This window comes from Gallus gallus, chromosome Z (genome assembly GCF_016699485.2).
Source record: "Gallus gallus isolate bGalGal1 chromosome Z, bGalGal1.mat.broiler.GRCg7b, whole genome shotgun sequence".
Lineage (NCBI taxonomy): Eukaryota > Metazoa > Chordata > Aves > Galliformes > Phasianidae > Gallus > Gallus gallus.
In genome coordinates, this window is record NC_052572.1 from 58,661,186 (window position 1) to 58,681,695 (window position 20,510).

Sequence of the window (20,510 nt, forward strand, 5' to 3'; positions counted from 1 at the left end):
ACCAAAAGAAACCTAGAAAAGCAGTAATACCAAAGAACTAAATAAATCCCTTTTATTCCCATAAATTGTATGGAAGTACACTGATAAAAATGACTTGAGAGTTCAAAGAGCCAGAGATTGTTATGGACCAAATTAACGACAACGGAAGAAGAAAGATCTGCTCAACCATGTGGTAAGTGTTCTATTGTTCATTTTAAACTTTAAAACAAATCCTCCTACCTTCTAATAGCTGCCACTTGTTCATAACCTTCCTTAACAGCGAGGATAACTTTCCATCTGTGAAAGGCTCCTGGAGCACCAGAGTTTTTCAGCTCTTTGCGCCATCTTTTAGGTGCCGATTGCATTTGAGGTGAATAATGGGTATCTTTTTCAATTTTATATCCCCATTCGTATGTTGTTTCATCAAGCCATCTGCCACTTTCGGCACTATTAATTATGTACTCCTTAGTTAGTATCCACTTTCCTAAAAAGCAAATGAACTGTCAACCACAAAAGATTTTTTAGTGCAGACAAACTGCAATCAACTGAAGATCTACTATAAAATTAACTTAAACCTTTCTTGTGCAAATAAAAACTGGAATTACAAGTACCATTTTAAAAACTTCTTCCTATTACAAGAGTTCTCATCTTGACGCTTCAAATTCAGAAATCTCACAATACCACTGAAAACCATCATTTTGTCTTCTTTTAATGATCAAGTACCTTTTTACTCTTCCCAGATGAACTACTTGCCTATCTGCAAATGGAAGATTTCAGCTTCCCAGATTTTGTTCTTGCAAAGAATTCTGCTTAACCCTTTGTTTTTAATAGAAGTTGACACTTTTACAGACTTACCTAGACAGATCTGAGGTGCATTTGGTGCAACTCTTTGATATGTAACAATGCTGTCAAAGTGCATCATTGGGTGCTTTTTTTTTTTTTTTGGCTATGGGATTAATTCACTACATTCAAGAAATATTTTGCCTCTGACCATTAAAAATAAGGAAATAAAGACGACGTTTTTAGCACATAATCTGTGTCTTTTACATGTTCTCAGTATTACCAACACCACAAGTATAGTGCATACCATTACTAGGGGGATACGGTTTTACACATTTGTCTTTTTCTTTCAACCTGTTCCTCTCCTCCTTTGGCTCCACCTCCTCCACCTCTCTTCTTTTATCTTCTGCATGTATGCTTCTGATACTGCACATAACGATCTTCCCCTTTTTCTCTCTGTCTCTCTATTCTTACAGGTTCAGGTCAAGAGCTGTGGTTAAGTAACCTGCTCCTGTTTTGAAATACTACCTACAGAAGATACTGAAAGAGAAATCGACTTGAATTGTGTGAACTTAATTGGTTTCACAGAACAGCAGGGTTGACTGGCAAAACGTCTCAGTGCAGATGCACAGATGGTACTTCTATATAACCTAGCATAGGTACCAGCAGACTTCTGACTGCAATAGGTATGCTGTGAACAAGCTGGATATTAAAAATCTCTTTCATTTCAAAAATTCCATCTCAAAAATTTGTTCTACTAGGGACATCATGAGGACTGGCATCCTTGTCAGTATTTACGTTCACCAAGACAGGTTTAAATACGATCATAGGAGACAATTACAGTAGGAATGAACACACTGTTACCAAGGGCAAGAATAATGATTACGCAAAACCAGTGCCTCTTCCAGATTAAGATGTACTAGAAGGTACTTGAGAACGTTTGTAAGGATAGAAATACAAACATTTTATATTAGCAAGTAGATAGTTGTATCCAATTGTTTAAATATCCAAAATTAAGAATAGATAGATTTGACATCTAAAATTTGTAAAGTTTTTAAGAGTTAAAATGAAACACTATACCAGAAATTTGTCCATAATTTAGCATTCTTTCTCTCGTGAAAATGTTGGTCTATCATCTACTCTCTGATATCAGTTTGATCAGAATTTTGGACTGCTACAAGTAATCGTCCATGTGCATTCCCAAACTGGAGCAGCAGTAGATGACTGAGAATGTTTGCTAATATATTATCAAAGTGTAAACATAAAAATCACTCATTTTTCAGGTATCATTATACTCAAATCCACATTTAGGTACTTCTGTCTATAATCTCCTCAATTCAAGTTAATCCTGCCCAACAACTGCTTTATCAATTTGTTACAGTACAGTATGGGAAAAGTAAAGATTACATTTAAACAGTCAATACATCAGCACTGTGAAAAATTTCAACTCCACGATTCTCTAAATTTATCATAAAATTCTTCCAGGGAACATATTTTAAAACAAATCTTAAATAATTATCATTCTAAACGCACTTTTAGTTGCTTGACCATAGCATTTTAGCATCAGACTCTAGCTAAAAAAAAAAAAAGAGCAAGAAGAATGATTAGAGACTTGTGTCAGTAAAATGGTAGCAGCAAGAAGGTGTAGTTCCCTGTGGCTGAGTAAGCAGAAACTTTGTGACACTGATCTTTAACAATGAACATTGTATTGAGTTTGGTATCAAAAATTTACTCATTGGTTACAGCTCTTCCTCCACACTCCTTTCAAGTGAGCTGTTGTAGGGAATGTGTTAGGTCACAGCTTAAACAGGCAACTGAGCACCCCATGAAGGGATGTGGCTGGTCCAGGGAGTACAGGCAAAGTGTTTTTACCCATACTCCCCATGTGACCAGAAAGGGTGGACCCAGGGTGCAGACATTGTGGGCTCAAATAAGGGCCAGCCACTGAAGGCAGAGTATCTCCTGAATCTAGGCTACTTTCTGAGAAGGAGTACTACATAGCCAGAGAGCCCCTTTATCAGTTGGATGGGTTCAACTCTTCTTTCTGTATGACTATTGACCTACCAGTGACTACTTTGCCTGATATCACCAAGAACCTGCCAGAAGCAATTTTACTTCTTTGTGAACAGAGAAGCCATTTTTAAACACTTAAAATGTTTGGATAAGACTTCATGATGTAACTAATATGTAAGAAATCTTTTATTTAGAAACAAGTACAGATTAAAAAAAAAAAAAAGACACTGAGATATCGCTTTGGAATAAAATAAAAAGGTAAATCTAAACGTAAACACAAGAATAACGGAATGAGGAAAAGGTATTCTCTGTAAATCAAAGAATCACAGAATTGTAGGGGCTGGAGGGGGAACCTCAAAAGATTGATCCCGACCCCCTTGCTAAAGCAGCTTCCCTACAGCTAACTACTCAGGTAGGTGTACAGATGGGTCTTGAGTATCTCCAGAGAAGGAGATTCCACAACCTCCCACCTCTCCAGGCAGCCTGCTCCAGTCCTCCACTACTCTGACAGTTAAGAAGTTCTTTCTTATCTTAGTATAGAATGTACACTACTACAAAGAGTCTGCCCCCACTACCTTGACTCCCAGTTCATGAAATGAAAACAGAGTTTAACTGTTCCTTCCTAGATTTGATTCCTTGAAATTTTACAGCAAACCTACTCACCTGCAGCACAGGCAGCTAGGAACTTTTCACTCTTGCAAAGCTTTTTTGCTATAAGATGTGTGCAATTCCTGTATTTCTAATTAAAGAAAAAAAGAAAACAATCACAACAACAGTTTTATCAATGGAAACAATTACCTCTTTTTTTGGTTTTAATACACAACTACACATTACTACACAGTGTTTTTCTTAATACCTTGCTTTCCCCTTCAGCTTTAACCAACGTGCACTTTGACAAACAATACCTTATTATCAACAAAAACACAGTCCAGCTTGAGTAACATCTCACGCAGTGCTTTTTTCTCTCTTTTTCTAAATCCAGTGAACTGGATTCTCCGTTTCCGGCCGCCACTTGCCGCCTGCTAAGAGGCAAACAGACCGAGCAGCACATACAACACATTATAACGATCGTATTCGTGCCCCCCCACCAGCGTTCCGAGGACACGGGAGGAACACCGGGAGGAGCCGCGTTACCCACCGACACACCGGGAGCTGCCGCGCTGTCGCAGGATCCGCCGGGGAGTGCCGCAGGCCCAGTGATCAAGGCCGGGCGCCAAAGCCCTGCCGCGGTGCGATCCCGGAGGGACTCTCTCCTTCTCTTCCTCCTCCTCACGGGGGGGCCTGCCCGCCGCACGCCGCTACGTACGCCGGCTGCAGGCCCGACGGGCGCCATCCTACCTCCCGCTAGGCACACCGCTCCCCGCCGCCTTCCCGCCTTCCCCCGCCCCGCCCCCGGATGTGGCGGCGCGGCCGTTCCGGCCCGTTGTCACTGACGCTCCGCGGTCGCTGGGGCTGCCGCTGCGGAGCCGAGCGGGGAGCCCGGCCGGCGGGTAAGTGGCCCCGGGGGGGCTGCCCTTCCCCTCCCCCGGTCAAGCTGCGGTGCCGAGCGGGAGGCGTCCCGACGCCTCCTCTCCTCACGGCGGTGCGGACAAGGCCCACGACGTTGCGCATTTCCCGGCTCCTCGGGCGGTTGCGGCGAGGCCAGGGCGGGCGGGGGGAGAAGGAGGCGGAGGCGGCGACGGCGGCGGCAGCGGCAGGCGGCGTGGCGACAGGCCTCCCCTGCGCTGGGGTGAGTGACGGGGAAGGCGGGGCGGGAGGGTTGTGCTGGGAGCCACGCTGGCGCCGCCTCAGAGGCTCGGCCGTGCCTTCTGCCTCTGAAAATCACAGCTCTTGTTGCTCGCCAGGCTCGCTTGCCCGAGACACTGACAGAAGCCGAGCAGACTGCAGTGTAGGAGCAGTGGAAATGCCGCTTCTAAGCCAGGGATGCTGATGCTCTGTGCCTGTGCCTCAGGATCTCCCAAGGCTCTGTTCCACTGGCACTGGCTGCAGGAGCACCAGTGTGGGCAAACTCTCACCCCTATCGAATTTAGTGACTTTTTTTTTTTTTTTTTTTTATAACTACGAAGCTTCCTATAGTAGTTTGACATTCGGATTGTACATCAAGCACTCAATTTCGAACTTAGAAATACTAGGATGGCAGTTGTCAAACATGCGATGCATGACCCTTGGTTCCTTGCGTCACCTCATGCACATAGGCTTTGTAGAACACTTTCTTTCTTACACTTGCAGTTGAGAAGTTGAAGGCATGCATGCTGGTTCAAGAAGAAAAAAAGACGATTTGAGTTTTTTTTACTTACAAAACTGCATGCTGCTCTCTCCCCTTCCGTAAAGTTCAGAGGCAGCAGTGGACAATTCACTGCACACTGAGACTACTGTTCGTTTCTGAAGTTGTGTAAACTGAGATATGTAAAGCAAAACTTTCTGAAGTGCTGTGTACTTATCACGGCAACCTAGGAGAAGCAGCAAGGCTTTGAACTCACCACTGCTGTATAACATAAGTATTCTAGGAGGAGAGCAAACACTTCAGAAACAAAAAGCAAGCGCTGGGCTTTAGACATTTAAAATTTGGCTGCATGTTGGACACCTGGTTCTAAACTTGGCTGAGCTTCCCAACGATCAAAATGGAAAATTAAATTTACCTGGCTTCATGAACCTTGTGCTGCTATTTATAAAATGTTCTGGTACCCCACTGACTTAATGAAAGTGATGGTGAGAAATGTATTTTGGATTCCAAGCAATGTTTTGATTTCATGCTACACGTAAGACATGCAGCCATGTATTGCATAACTGTGTGAAGGAAAAGCGTTCATCCTGTCTGTAGACTCATTACTACTGTAACAGCGGGGTAAAGTTATGCAAAAGCTGTGACCACTTGTGAAGACCCAGTGAAAACAGATTTAGATTTGCTGCTCTTACTGCTTAATGAAGTTTCTTACCATCTAGTTTCTGTAACATTGGAGCTATGTTTTTGTACTCCACAATGAAGAAGCAATCATCATCTGCCTCTGTCACTGGTGTTTATCAGTTGGCACTGAAAAATCTTCTAACATCTACTTGAATATTCAGAATCAAATAGGTTTTTTTATTGTTTGCATTACTTGGTTGACAATGAAAATTAGTTGTGTTCTCTATTATGTACCTGTTTCACCTTTACACCTTCCCTATTGAGTTGTCAGCACTCTACAGGAACTCGTGTTGATTCTCATTGAAATGCAGGAAATCCCAGATGTGTTTGTTTTTCAAAACATAATTTAAAGTTTAGACTATGCTAAATCTATAGCCTCTAAATAATATCTGTTTGTTACTCAAAAATTTCTCCTATTAAAAAAACTAGAGAGGAAGAAGATAAAACTGTCTTAGAATCATTAATTCTGGGTTTATTTACTCATCACTCTTCAATTACTTTAAAGTTAACTGTTGAATTATTATTAATAGTTATTAAGCACTGGTAACTGTAGTGCTGTACCACAGGGCTCTTAACAGACTAGAGAAGTCTTCAGTGTACAACAGTGTAAGGAAGCTACCTGCTTATGTAACAACTGTTATCTTTAGAAACCGATTTTTTTTTCCTTGACTCTGGTACAGAAAGTGTACGGAGTCAGAAGAGATGAGAAGTCAAGCATTTCATGTTCACTTTAAAATATGTTGTTACTGAAGTCTAACTTTAAGACATTAAGACTATGTTTTTTACCTTCCTTTTGGTGATGCCTGATAAGTGTGGGTTTCACTTATGCTCTTCCTCTATTTTTTGTAACGAGTATGAAGTATACTCTTGTTTTCTATTGCTGTGATCAGATCATAGTAGTTAAATATTTCTTATGCTTTTTTATTTGCAAGAGTTAATATTAATTCTCATAAATCTAAGAGGCAGACTGCTTAATGGGAGCATTCTCCAGTACTGCTCAGTTTCTTTGTTATTTCGAGATACTGGTGAAATATATTGTTTAATTGCTCAGTATTATTAACTATATTTAATCTCTTGATCTGTGAGTTTTAGATATTATTTCTACACTTTTTTATTATTTTTAGGGCTACACAAATGACATTTTGCTTTAAAAAAATTCCTTATATATATTCATCTGCTCTTTCACAAAAAGAATTCACTTTCATTGTTTCCATTGCCCATCTCTACCAGACTTTTTTCTGTCTACTTCTTTCTCAGTTTTGTTTCCTAGCAAGACACGGTTCCTCTCAGCTCCCTCCAAGTCCCCTCAGAAAGGTCAGGGAGAAAATATAGTGAAAATAGTGCTTGTGGATTGAGATAAGTACAGGGAGATCCATCACCAATTACTACCACAGGCAAAACTAACTCAGTGTAGGGAGAATAATGTAATTTATTACCAACATAATACAACGGTGAGAATGAAAAGCAACCTCCCCTTCATCTGTCCTCTGCTATCTTCTGCTCAGTGGTGCAGAGGAACGGGGAATTGGGACTGTGGTCAATCCGTAACTCTTCATCTCTGCCACTTGGTTGTGGCCGTTCTCTGCCCCTGCCCCTGCCCCTTCAGGAGCTCACTGCCCCAGCACAGCTATGCACAACAGGGCCCACCCTTCATGCCCTGCTCCACACGGGTCCCCAAGGACGGCAGCTCCCCCAGCCCTCCAACCCCACCACGATCTCCTCCCTCGGGCTGCAGCTCCAGCCCGGGGCTGCTCTGTGGGGGTACCCACGGGCTGTGCCCCCTCAAGGGGGATGGGAATCCGCTGCTGCACCGTGGCCTCCTCTGTGGCTGCACGGGGATATCTGCTCCACAAGGTGCCCATGCGCTGCAGGGACAGCCACGGGCCTCTCCCAGGCTGCAGGAAGCTTCTGCTCTGTGCCTGGAGCACCTCTGCCCTCCTTCTGTGCTGACCCGGGTGCCTGCAGGACCGTTTCTCACTCATTTCTCACCCCTCTCTCCGAGCTGTTGTTGTGCAGCAGTGATTCCGTCTCTTATATTTGCTCTCCCAGAGTGCATCCAACTTCTTTCATGGTTCGACTGTGGCAGCAGGGGGTCCCTGTGATAGCAACTGGAGCTGCTCTGTGATGGGGCACTGCTGAGCTCCCACAGGCCACCCCTGCTGCCTCTCCTACCAGAACCTTGCCACGTGGTATCTTCCACCATACAGAGAGGTTTAGTGTTTGGCTGATTAACTGCACAGTGTGGAAAAATGATTTGTTAGAGCTGGATTTTCTGTCCTCAATTTTAAGATTATTTTTCTACTAATTTCTGTACAGTTGCCACTCTCTGCTTGTGTACACATATATATGTATTTAAAAAAAAAAATCAAAATGGCAAACTTTGGTCAAACAGTAATCACAGTTTTGGGGAAACAACAGGAAGCTACGCTGAAAAGTCCGTCATAAAAACAAAATCAGTATGAAGTGTCTCCATACTGCCTTCATGTGGAGAAAAATCTAACTTTGTGTCCTGTTCTAAACCCATTTTTTAAGGCTGTCTTTGGTGTTAAGCACTGACTCTGGCTTTGTCATAACAGTGAGGGAAAAATTTAAAACTTTCTTCAAATAGCGATGAAACAATACTAGAATTAGAACTAATGTGAACATAATATAAATCCACAGAAGCTACAATAGTTTCCTAGTAGTTCTTCTGTGAATGTACTTCTGGTTTCTTTCGTGTGCTGATGAATACAGGAATGGCAGAATGTGCATTGTGAAAATGGTTGCTTTTCTTCAAGCTGTACTGTGTCAACTCTGTTATCATGACTTTGTGTTTATGTTCTAAGTCATCTTACCTGGCCTTTTCAGGAGGAATCATTACTATTTCTCTTATCTAACCATTTTGCTTACCTATAATTTATTTATTTACTGATCTATTTATTGGGTGTTTTTTGTTTGTTGGTTGGTTTGTTTTTTTGTTACTATAAGCTCAGCCTTACGTCCTGGCACTCATCTGCTCTTCTGCCAATTCACATCAAGTTAATGTGCGTTGCTGAGAGACAAATGTATCTGTAGTGCAGTTGCACAACTTATTCAATAACTCTTCTGTAAATGATGCCAAGCTATATATCCTAGATGCTTACTAAGAAGTTATTAAAATGCACTTCATCAATGAACTGCAATCATTCATGACTTGTAGTAGATCTTTTTGTTTCTTTTCAAAATAGAGCAGGATGATTTTTTTTTTTTAATCTAATACATTCCTACCAGACAAAGTTCAAGTTTCTTGTCATTGCCTGACATGAGCTTGTCTGCAGCTGCTTCTTTCTTAATCACGTTACTGATCTCCTGCCCTGACCTAAATCTGCCATGCCTTCTTGGAATACTTCATCAACCCATTTCCCCCACTGACTTCCCATGTGGGAGATCTATTCTGTTATCTTTTCTGTTACCTATTCTGATAACTTTTTTAATCAAGGTCCTTTCTGTTTATTATTCTTCCCTAAATAACTTGTCAGAATGTTGAGTGTGTAATGATAGTTGTAATTATAAATTTTTCATAGTAATTTTATGTTTTTAAATAGCTGTGTATGTACTCAGAATCTTAAAGAAATGATTTCTTCTCTGTAATAAAAGCAGAACAAAGCAGTTTTACTTCTTATCAAGTTGTTGTAAGGCATGCAACAGCACAATTGGTGCCTCACAGTGTAGATTCGTGGTTCAAGAACATTACAAAAGCAACTTGGACCTGATGTGTCCAGTGAGGTAACTCCTTGCTATACTTAGTAGCTTTGCTGTTTGCTTTCTAGAGGTGGGCAGGGAGGGCAGACGAAAGAGGTAAATGATTCTGAATGAAAAGAAAAACGTTAAAAAGAGGTTAGGGGGGAATAATAGGGAGATAATGAAGGTACAGTGAGAGCAAGGCTAGCATCAAAATACAGTGTATCAGTATGTTAAAACTGTAGCTATACATTTTTTCAGAATGTAACTGGAAGATGGCATACAATTATAAAATGCAAATATCGGAAGTACATTTGGAACCAGGGTGGGTTTGCTTGTTTGTTTGTTTTCTGGAGTGGTTTAGAAAGTATCCTAGAGATTTCTTTTCTCTGCTTAGTTGTCACATAAGCTAACTTGAAAGCACTGTCATCAGGAGATCTTACTGGTAAGCACTGTATTTCTTACATCTGTCTGTAAGAAATCCAAGTCACTGCCAAAGGGAAGCTTGCCTTAGGATATTGGTGTATCTTCAGTGTCTCTTAATGGCTATAGTACAGTAGTAACTTAATGTGTTCATTGCTGGTTCTTACCAGAAATAATAATCGTAAGGAGACAGTATTTGCCAAAAATCAATCCAGAATCAACTGTCAGAGTAATACTAAAAAATAGGTCATGTTAATGTAAGAACATACTGCCATATGATAGGAAGTTTCTGTTCAGATAGGCTTTGAGGGTTTGACAGTCAGTTTAGCAAAATGTGCTAAACATCTATCGTTTTTATTTTTCTCACTGCGTCTTGTGAAGAATTTATTTGGATGGATAAGAAATTTTGCTTAATGACTGTCTCCTATCACACTTGTGGACTTGCAAGTGAATTGGCATGTTGTTATTCAGAAAATTAGTGTCTGGTTCTTCTTCTCTTTGGTGTACCCATAACTGAGACATGTAAGTCACTCTTCCATCCAGAGATAGCACTCTTTGCTGTGAGTGAAATATACCTTCGGCTAAGGAGTCAACAATATCCTTTTGTGATTCTCAAGAGCTTTTGAGAATTGGAGAGCTTCTCCAAATAACTTCCTAAAAATAATCTAAGGATTGCAGAAAAGACAGCTAGACCTTTTGCAGAGGGAGTGCTTTGACAGTCTCTCATACACAGAATGAAAGATTTCCTTTGAAGCAGTGGTGAAGATAAGGTCACTCCCTCTTTTCTTCCACTTACCCAGTGAAGCAATATTTATTATTGCAGAAGGTATTTGCTGTTAGTGGTTTCTCCCAGCTGTGGCACTGGTATTGACAGAAGAGCACTGAGGTTAGCAGCATCTCTTGCAACACGATTGCTCATAAAGATCATCATTAAGGGCTGAAGTACCAGCAAAGCTGAAATCACTGTCTGGGGACAGAGTATCTTTTCAGGAAACTGTGGGGAGCATGAAAGATTCCTTGGGGAATACATTATGAGCTGTTCAGTATAAGCATAAACTCTATAAGGCTATTACCCCTGCTGCAGCTTGTTTTCCTTTCCTGCTGCCACATTCCCAACAGTTTCCTCAAAGATTTGTTAGACAGTTGTACTGCCAGATCAAAATGGCACTTAAATATGCAAAGACCTTCTTCCCTGGTCTTGAGAGGTAAACAGAAGCCTCCTTCTACAGACTTGCTGGTACTAACAGTCAACAGAATGTGGATCTTTTCATTAATGAGAATGTTGTAAGTGAAATTATTTTTATTTTACTTCACTAATTCTTGGGATAGGTAGCCTTTGAGATGTGTCTTCTGGAGTGCAGATACCACTGTACTTTAGTGCAGCAAACACTTCCTGTGCTTTGATGGGAGAATACTTATGACCATTCCACTCACAGGAGGGTAAGGTCAGTATGATAGAAGGGGAAACAAAAAGTCTTCAAAGGTGAATGGCAGATGCTGTTTAGAATGTGGTGAATTAATCCATTAATTTTTAGTTTGAATTTTCAGAGCTACTTGCAGAAACTGATTTATTGCAATCCACAGAGGCATAAAATAGGCCTAAGTAAACTATTTAGAGATGTTTCTGTGTTTAAATTACTAATGAAATTTTTTCCAAACAAAATGTACACCACTTAAGTTTCAGGATAAGTCTTATTGTGAGTTTGTCTTTGAAAGAGACAGTATAGAATTAATCCATCCAAATCATTAAAATGTTTGTTCAGTATTGACATACTGAAGTATAATGATATATTCTATATGAAACTTTCTATAAATATTTTTGAGTAGACCACTTTGATGAATTAAAAGAAAAGTTATTTACACAAAACATCTTTGATTATTTTTTTCTAGTTTCCCTGTCTGCAGTATGGTTTAGAATTTTGCTGACTATACGATTACTAAAATGTAGCCGTAACAAATAATACAGTTAGTCTTCAAAAGCTTTCTTTTTTACATTTTTTTTTAATCAATTCATAGAAGCTCCCACACTGTGATTTGGGTTCTAAAGACCACCAGCAATGGAGAAAAATGGCCATGTTTCATAGGCACTAATATTCTAAAATGGAGTTTAACCTGTTTTTGACTAATTACCTGCTGGAAAGCTTTTCAAGGAGTTCACTGTTCTGATAGGCTGTTCTTCAATCTGAGCTTAAGTTTCTTTATAAACCGTTTTATAGCCTTTGGTTCTTATACCAGGATTGATCTTTGCGTAAAAGTCTGAGTAATATGTTTATCAATTCTCCCTTTTAAAACTGTGTCAGATAGCTTGCTGTCAGCTCAGTGATGTGCCTGATCTCCTTCTCTCTTGCAGATTTCAATTCAATATCAAATTTAAGTCATCTGAATGGCAATGCAAAAGACTGCCAGAACGTTACTCTGCTCTACTTTGTAATTTCCTCTTCTGTTCATTTTTAAATTTTATGTTTGATAACACCAAACCTCTTCATACATTGTTGCTTAATTTTATTTCTCATTAGTTAATATAGGTGAAATAATCAACTTGAGTGTTTCTGCTTACAGTTTCAATTTTAGCAAATACGCTACTTATTTAACTTGTCCAAACAAGCTGAAGATATTGAATTTTAAGGTAAAAACATTCACAGCCTGAAAAGGCAACACTGACAAGTTCAGTCAAAAGGAAAAGAAGAATAATTTATAAAAAGAACTGTAGATAATGATGCCATCCAGTTGTTTTAAAGTGCATCTACCTTACCTTTAATGAATTAGATTTGTCAACAGCATATGTTTTATGCACTACTTCTAATGAAGTGGCATACCCGCACTACAGTGTACTTTGAGGTTTATTCCTTCAAAGCTTTTTGCTGTCGTAAAGTAGACCTTTTTAAATAATAGATACTAAAAACTACATTTAAATAACATTAAGGTTGTGACACAAACACCAAATGACAAACTTCAGGCAATTCAAAGTTAGGGCTGACAACTTGTCATTAACTTGCATTGTTGCTTTTTAAAAAAGAAGCATGATTGCATGATTTAAGGATTGAATGTCAGACTAACTTCATATTTCTTGGCTTTTGTGGGCTGGAGTTACAACCTCGCTGTCATTTTTAATACAGCTTTTTGCATAGCCTCTATTTTCAGAAAAGTAATAAAAGCAATGCAAAAAGTACAGTCTTTGTTGGCTTTGTTCTTCATCTGAAGTACAGATGAGAAAGTGTTGGCCAAAGAATAGGGGCTGACGGTCAGACTTATGTACAGTTCTTTTAAACTTTCTCTTGTCTTTGTTGATTCTTCTGCAGAACTCCTGAGAAAACAGTTATAGGAACTGTAATGCTGGGGTGCTGTGCTAAAACTTTTCTACATAAAGAACGATTTTAAAGGAAAAAAAGAAAAAAGAAAAGAAAAGAAAAGAAACCACATGAAAAACCACAGAGTAAGGAATAAAGCAGTAATTTAATACAGATAGGAAGCATTCAAAATACATTTTAAGATTACTTAAAATATTGTGAAACAGAAGATCTGAACAGAATATTTCCTATTATTTCTCATACACACTCTCATATTTAGTTGCCATTAAGCATAATGGATCTTTTTATTCAGGGGCATGCCTGTGTAAACAGTCCTTTCAGTCCCTCTGTAGAGATGACTGCTCAAGGTCCGTGAGTCTGCTCTGTGCAGTCTATCATTTTCATTGTAGTTTTGTTGATAAAGACTAGCATGAACTGGCACTGATGCCATGTGGACAGGCCTGTACCAGTTGCTCGCTGCTATTCACTACCCCATGCCACCATTAGTGTTTATACAGCTGCCTGGTAAACATTGGTAGGTAGGTTTGCAGAGTGTGGAGCTGATACAGGAGGACTGGAGGGTAGTTTTTCTGAGTTAGATTTTATCTACCTGACTTCCTTCTTTACATTAGTATCTACAAACACTAGCAGGTGCAGCAGTCAATCTCTACTTCTTAAAATACCATGTTCACCTCAGACTTCCTTTTTTTTGTTTTGTTTTTCAATTTTTCTGCCAATGGGGGACCACAAGATAGATTAATCCCAATGGAACTTTTCCATGAAGGTCAGAAACAGTAACTGAGTTATGTGATACCTAAAGATTTCTTTCAGCTACCATGTGCTACTTGGTTTGATTCTGCAGCCTTCTAGTTTCTCAGTCTGCAAATATCTTCTCTTTGTTGCTTTTCTACCTTCGGAACAAAAAAGTGAAGTTTTACGCAACTAATGTGATTCATGTAACAGGTAACAACAGAAAGCAGATTTATAAAGATAAAGCTTTTTAATATTTTGAATTTGGACTATTTTCTATCACTTGGAATTAAGAAGCATTCAGTATTATAAATGAAAAATTATACATAATACTTAGCCACTTAGGATTTTTATTTATGAAAGCATTTATTCCTCAAATATTACCTATCCATAATTTTAGTAATTTCTTTTTGCACAGGACCATTGAAAAAAGAGTTACTTGAACATTATGCATGGTCTCTTAAAACCAAATATAAGAAGAAAATATACTGACTGAATTTATGTTAAACTATTTATGTAAATTATACACTGATTTCTTCTGAAATTGACTTGCTATATTGTGCGTGTGTTAAAAGTTCTAACCACATGGTGAAATGAGACCTGTTCAAAGGAAGGTGCTTCTGGCTTCTACTCAAGAATATGTATGAATTTTTATTGATTGAAGGAAATTTAAGATATGCTACATTTAAAATCAAGAGATTTTTGGAAGTTGTAGGCCCTGTTCTCAGATTAATCATTTTATAAATTCTTACCACTTTATGCCAGATAGAAAAAAAATGACTAGATGTTTTTAAATAAGAAATGTGTAGGTATTAAATTCAGATTACACTAGCATCACTTTTTCAAGAAATGTGAACAAGGTATCTCTTTCTTTGTTGTGTGGAAGACATGGCTGTTCTAGAAGTTAATTGAAACCATTGTTTTTGAAATTGTGATTTTTATTGTTTCTGAAGGTGCTGTGATACAGCAGTGCAGCATTCCCTTCTCTTTATTGTATTTGGAGCAGAATACTGTCTGTTCCATAATATACAGAAAACTCTAATCACCTCTCTTGACCCTGGGAGTAAAGGGTCAAGAAAGGTGCCCTGCCTCTCAAGTTATCTGAATCTCTTTTCTCTGTGCAATCAATCTACTTTTCCAGTCTTTTTATATGCATTGTCATTACTGCATACCAGTACAAAAGTCTAACTTTAATAAAAATTGTAATCATTCCAAGAAGTGGGTTAGGCAGCTATATCTTCTAGTAGTACAGATAGAGAGCTGGATTATTTGAAATATGAATAGTACACCATACAGCAATTTTGATTCTTACCATACTATTTTACTGGGAGCATGTGAGTCATGTCAGGCTATGCAGATATAGTGGGTGATAAGGAATACAGCCCACTTGATTTTTTCATATTACCAACTTATCCTTGGAGTACCTAGTGATATAGAAAATGGAAAAAAATGACTCTAGTCTGCCTTGATATTAAAAATCAAATCATTCATTGAATGCCATTCTCTGATATACACATTAAAAGCAGTAGATTTTTGATTCTGTTATTTTGAACAAACTTCAGGTTTCTGAATAGTGCTCAGCTCCAAAGATTAGAATGGGTCAGGATGTTGTAATGTCAATTACTAAGAGTTCATGAACGAAAAAATGTTGGTTCAGTAAATGCTCCCTCCCTTTTCCGTCACTGGACTCTTTCTTTATTACTCAGAATACATACCATTAACCACTTTTCTCATTGAATGCTTTGTCTCTGTAGCATCCTCTATGCTGTTTTCCAGTGTTGCAGTAATGAAGGGAATCATCAGTTGGGATCACCTGCTAGCTGGCCCAGAAAAGTATGATTTTTCTTGCAGTTCATAGTTGAGTTGATACTTAAGTTTCACCATGGAACTCTTGTATATAAATAGATTGAGTTGCATCTCAGTTCTGAAGGGTGTTTTAGTAGAGTTGTCACTATACTCTCTTTTAGGCAGGCAAATGACAAAAAAATATAGCTGAACCTTAGTAATTTGATGGAAATATACATTTCCATCTTGAATCTTGTAGTGAAGTGCTATAAAATAAGAAAAAGGAAATTTACTATTATTGTAACTCTGGAAAAAAAAATATTTCTTTTCTCTTTAGTTAGTAGATTCGCCCTATTTTTCTCTCTAGGAACTTTAAATGTAGTCTTCCTTTAAGGAAAATAATAAAACCTTAATTAATTTTCAGTTTGTTACTGTTCTGAAGCAAAATATCTATACATTTAGGAAAAATCTTAAGATTCAGGAACAAGCTGTGGACTCTCCTTCTCTAGAGATTTTCAAGACCCATCTAGACACCTGCCTGTGGAGCCTGCTATAGGAAGCCTGCTTTGCAGGGGGGTTGGACTTGACCTCTAGAAGTCCCTTCCAACCTCTACAATTTTGTGATTCTGTTATCTATTTCTTGTGATAGGCAAGTAGTGTACATTACTTGAACCGTAGTTCCACTTCTTGACTGGATGTACAACATTTGAATTATGTAATTACATAAGAAATAACATAGTGTGTGACATTCCCTTGTAAGATATTTCTGAACACTTGTCCTCTTAATCATGAAACCAAAGGCTAAGTGCTTCCTACTCTAGAAAATTTCAAGTAATGTCTTAAAAGTAGTTCTTTAAGATGATAGGAAGGAGAAACCCTTTCTGCATCACAAAGGAGCTGATTGTCTTTCCTTTATGCTTAACTTATAACCTAGTCTATTTTCAAAGGGGGGTGTTATTTTCCACTGTGTTAATGCATTTTACTGTGATGTAGCAATGTAGCAACAGGATGAGGGGAAATGGTTTTAAGCTGCAAGGGAGTAGATTTAGGCTAGATATTAGGAAAAAATTCTTTACTGTGAGGGTGGTGAGACACTGGAACAGATTCCCAGTGGGACTGTAGTTGCCCCCTCCCTGGAAGCATTCAAGGCGAGGCTGTATGGGGCTGTGAGCAACCTCATCTATAGGGAGGTGTCCCTGCCTATAGCAGGAGGGTTGGAACTAGATGGTCTTAAACATCCCTTCCAACCCAAACCACTCTATGATTCTATGATCCTGTGATAGTTGTAGAACTGCAAGTAAGTTAAGCACAAGGTTTGTCAGTGTATTTGTACTTAAGTATACTGTTCTACAGATGTCTTTCCAATTTTCTACTGCCAGCGTATGGCAGTGCATGCCTCCTAAATGATAAATAACTTACACTTCTTTAATGGAAAAAGTTAGCTGAAAAGCAAGTATGAGTTCTGATATAGAATCAACGGGATAGTTAACTAGAAGTCAAGATATAGTCAAGACTAAACAATTCATTTAAAGAGACTAATACATATTTTTTTCTTCAAGATGCCTTGATAATGATCTGACCTTTTGGGGAATAAAAGATCATATAGGTCCAGTGCAATGAAGACCTAATGTGGTAGAATCAGTATACTGCTGAGTATCAAAATTTTCCTTTTGCTAGCAATCCTAAAGGAGAAAAATACACAGTTAGCAGTTAAAACTTTTATTCTGTACCTGGAAGGAAAACAAAATAAGGCTAGCAGGAGAACATCTTGCTGACAATGATAGTGATTATGGAGACCCAGATGTCAGTTCGAACTGCTAGTCCTGTAACTACTGTATTAGTAGAAAGTGTAATTCCTTTGCAGGGGAACAGTAAGCACTATCTAGGCATAAACCATTTCTTAAAGTGATTTTATGAATTCATGGAAAATAGACTTCTTTTGTTTTGGTGTTTTCTGACTCATTACCAAATTATCTTTTAAAATGCTTTTGATTAGTCTTAAATTACACCTAGTCTTAAATTACATATTAGACAGACAATTTGAGGTATTAAAACAAATATATTATGTGACGCTTCTTATAGTAAGCATCTTGATCTGTTTTCTTCTTTTATAGCTAGTAACACTTCAAAACCTGGTTGAAACTTTAAATAAGTCAAAATGCTAAGAAGCAGGAGACTTCCCCGTGATTAGACAGTCTAGTGTGTCTAAGTGAAGAAAATATATTAAAATGTATTATGCTTTGATTAATCCGCATAAACATCAAATAGAATGCTAATTATACAATACTGTGCTTCATCACATAAATCAATTACTTTTAAACTGATGTATATGAAGCAGCGAGTTATGTTATTGAGCTCTACTTTGAAGACAAGCCAACAGAGAGGAAAATGATTACAGACCATGTCCTTTTGCAGGAGGTTATTTGCCTTGAACATATTTCCTGTTGTCAAGTGCTAACCTTTCTTAGACTGTCACTGATGTCATTGAATATAACGTTGTCTTCCTTGAAAGTCTGATTTATATTACATTCTAGCAGCAACCATTTGGTCAATTGTAGAAACATAAAATGATCTTGAAACAGATCCTGTGAGATCTTCTGAATTGAATTATTTTGTATAATCTTATTTTTAATGCAGTTTATTGTTAGCTTACAACATGAAATTGTCACCTTTTGCATGCAGTTTTTTCTTTTTTTTTTTTTTGAAAGTACTGGCTTCTTTAAACAGTTACCGTTGTTGGTTTGCTAATCCTGTGAGTCAGTCTGCACTAAACAAGAAGCTTAAATCAAATCCTTGGCAGCTTCAGTGAGAATTAAAAAGCATGCTTTACTGTAGAGATTGTCAAGAGTGGAAATAATATTTGTCCAGTTGGACAGCTTGCTTTTGTAGTTGCTAAATGAAAGTTGAGATTCTGTCTCTTCCTTGAAAGCTTCTGTGTCAAGAAGGTAATTTGGACTGTTTGTGGTTTGACAGGGATTATTAAAATCAGATGAAGTGAAGGGGAGGAAGTGTGAGAAAGCAAAATTGACAGTGACACTCTCTATTATTTGCAGCTTGGATCATGATGACTATGTTGATATGATAGATTCTAAATGTTAGGTTCACTGTTGGGATATGTTAAGCAGCAAATACGGTAAAATGCAGTTATGGATGATTTTTCTGACTTAACACTAAGCCATTCAGCACTTGTCTTCATTGGGAAATATAAAGGAGGGAACACAGTAGAAAAAGACTAGAGGGGCAAACAGTGGGAAGAAGGAGGTGGTCCCAGGGATAATTTAATTTTCTCCTTTGTTATTTGATTTAGATAAAACACAGTATTCTTTCTTTGAGTCCATACAGTTTGCCTTGTTTACTTCAGAGGGAATGAAGCTGAGAATTGAGGATTAAGAATTGAAGGAACAGGTCATAAGATTTCTTTTCCAGTCCCCAGAATTTTGGTAGGAATTTTCTTAGCATGTATAATTTTACATAAAGTAAGCTGAAGTCTTAAGGATTGCTATTTCACATCAATTTTTCATGACTTGCATCTTGCAAGTTATTTTTAAATAGTGATCTTTTATGCCACTTTGAGATAAATAATTTAAAATCTTAAATTATTGCAATATTCATATAGCTGAATTTTTAATTGCTGAAGATACATTAGCTGCACACTGTATTCATCTTTTAGCATCTAGTGAATATACAATGTATTATTTAATCTTAATCCTTTGTTTTATCTGTAGATTGTATAGGTAAACTTTCAATTTTTGAGCAGGTAAGTCAGGGCAGATGTAAGGCATCTGATGAGTTGAGTCTGAAGGTTGTTCTCATTTCTACGTGGTTTCCTTTTTTGTTTTCCAGCATGAGAACTTTGTGAAAAAAATCAGGTTTGGGCCAGTATTCAGTCTTGAGTCTTACTGATTTAATAGGAAATTAGAGAACTGAAAGGAAAACTGCTGACACATAAAAGCCTTTGCTGCTATTTAGCACAGCCGAAGCTTTGTATCTTTCAAACAACGTCATGGCTAAAAATGCAATGTTTGAACAGTTGAACCATGCCAGTATAGCAAGGCCCGTCTCTCATCTTCACCTGTCTTCACAGCCTAGTGAAGCATATTAGCATCCAGAGTGATTCATCTCCCAGAACAAAAGGGGTGAGGGAGCAGAGTGACTGCAGGAAAGGAGGTTACTTGGAATTGTTTGCAGGTGTGCAAAGGAGGGACTGCTGAGAGATCAGAGGCTGCTGTTGAAAACAGAGCAGGGATATTGGTAAAGGAGGTGCTCCAATAAAGGAGCAAGCAGAACTTGAATTCTGAGAGAAGGGTGCAAACCCCCGGTGTGAGCTGTAAGAGAGAATGTAAGTAGCAGCCACCCTGACGCAGACCTTGAAATAGAAGAGGATTTTAAATGTGTGCATAGGAGAGTCTTGGAGGGAGGTAACAGAAACAGCGGTGAGATATTTCTGTGCAAGAAATGAAATGTGTAGCTCTGCAGTTGAAGAAGCCTGTACTTGAACTATCAAAGAGGTTAGCATTACAGTTTTCTGTTTTGTTGGAAGCACCACATAGAATCATAGAATGGCTTAGGTTGGAAGGGATCCCAAGAATCTTCAAGTTCCAACCTCGCTGCCACAGGCAGGGCTGCTAGCTGCTAGATCAAATACTAGATCAGGTTGATGAGGCTCTGTGCATCTAGCAGTGGTGGACATCCAGCACCTTTCTTGGCAGCCTACGCCAACACCTCACCACTCTCTCAGTAAAAAACTTCACCTGATATCTAATTTAAATTGCCCTCATTTGGTTTAAAACCATTCCTCCTTATCCTATCACTATCTACCCCATTAAAAATTGATTTCTCTCTTGTTTATAAACTCACTTTAAATATGGAAGGCTGCAGTGAGGTCTCCC

At 38.5% G+C, this 20,510-nt stretch overlaps 2 protein-coding genes across 10 annotated transcripts in view; one reads left to right on the top strand and one right to left on the bottom strand.

The window, feature by feature from the left end:
- Nucleotides 1-4,137, bottom strand: part of SLF1 (SMC5-SMC6 complex localization factor 1) — a 41,124-nt gene extending 36,987 nt beyond the window's left edge. For 2 of the 5 annotated variants that reach the window (XM_004949398.5, XM_004949396.5), the window contains exons 1-4: nucleotides 3,911-4,137; nucleotides 3,678-3,794; nucleotides 3,436-3,511; nucleotides 220-463 (exon numbers count right to left, since the gene is read on the bottom strand). In XM_004949398.5, the coding sequence (XP_004949455.2) occupies nucleotides 220-463; nucleotides 3,436-3,511; nucleotides 3,678-3,794; nucleotides 3,911-4,105 (632 nt within the window). In that variant the 5' untranslated portion in view covers nucleotides 4,106-4,137. Of the gene's footprint in view, nucleotides 1-219; nucleotides 480-3,435; nucleotides 3,512-3,677 lie in introns of all 5 variants that reach the window. The other 3 variants (XM_004949397.5, XM_004949399.5, XM_424703.6) reach the window with 3 other exon arrangements.
- A 38-nt stretch (nucleotides 4,138-4,175) lies between these two features.
- Nucleotides 4,176-20,510, top strand: part of KIAA0825 (uncharacterized protein KIAA0825 homolog) — a 231,048-nt gene continuing 214,713 nt past the window's right edge. For 4 of the 5 annotated variants that reach the window (XM_015280546.4, XM_040655737.2, XM_015280547.4 and 1 more), the window contains exon 1: nucleotides 4,176-4,501. The gene's annotated coding sequence lies outside the window, so the exon portion shown is untranslated. The remainder of the gene's footprint in view (nucleotides 4,502-20,510) is intronic. The other variant, XM_015280548.3, reaches the window with a different exon arrangement.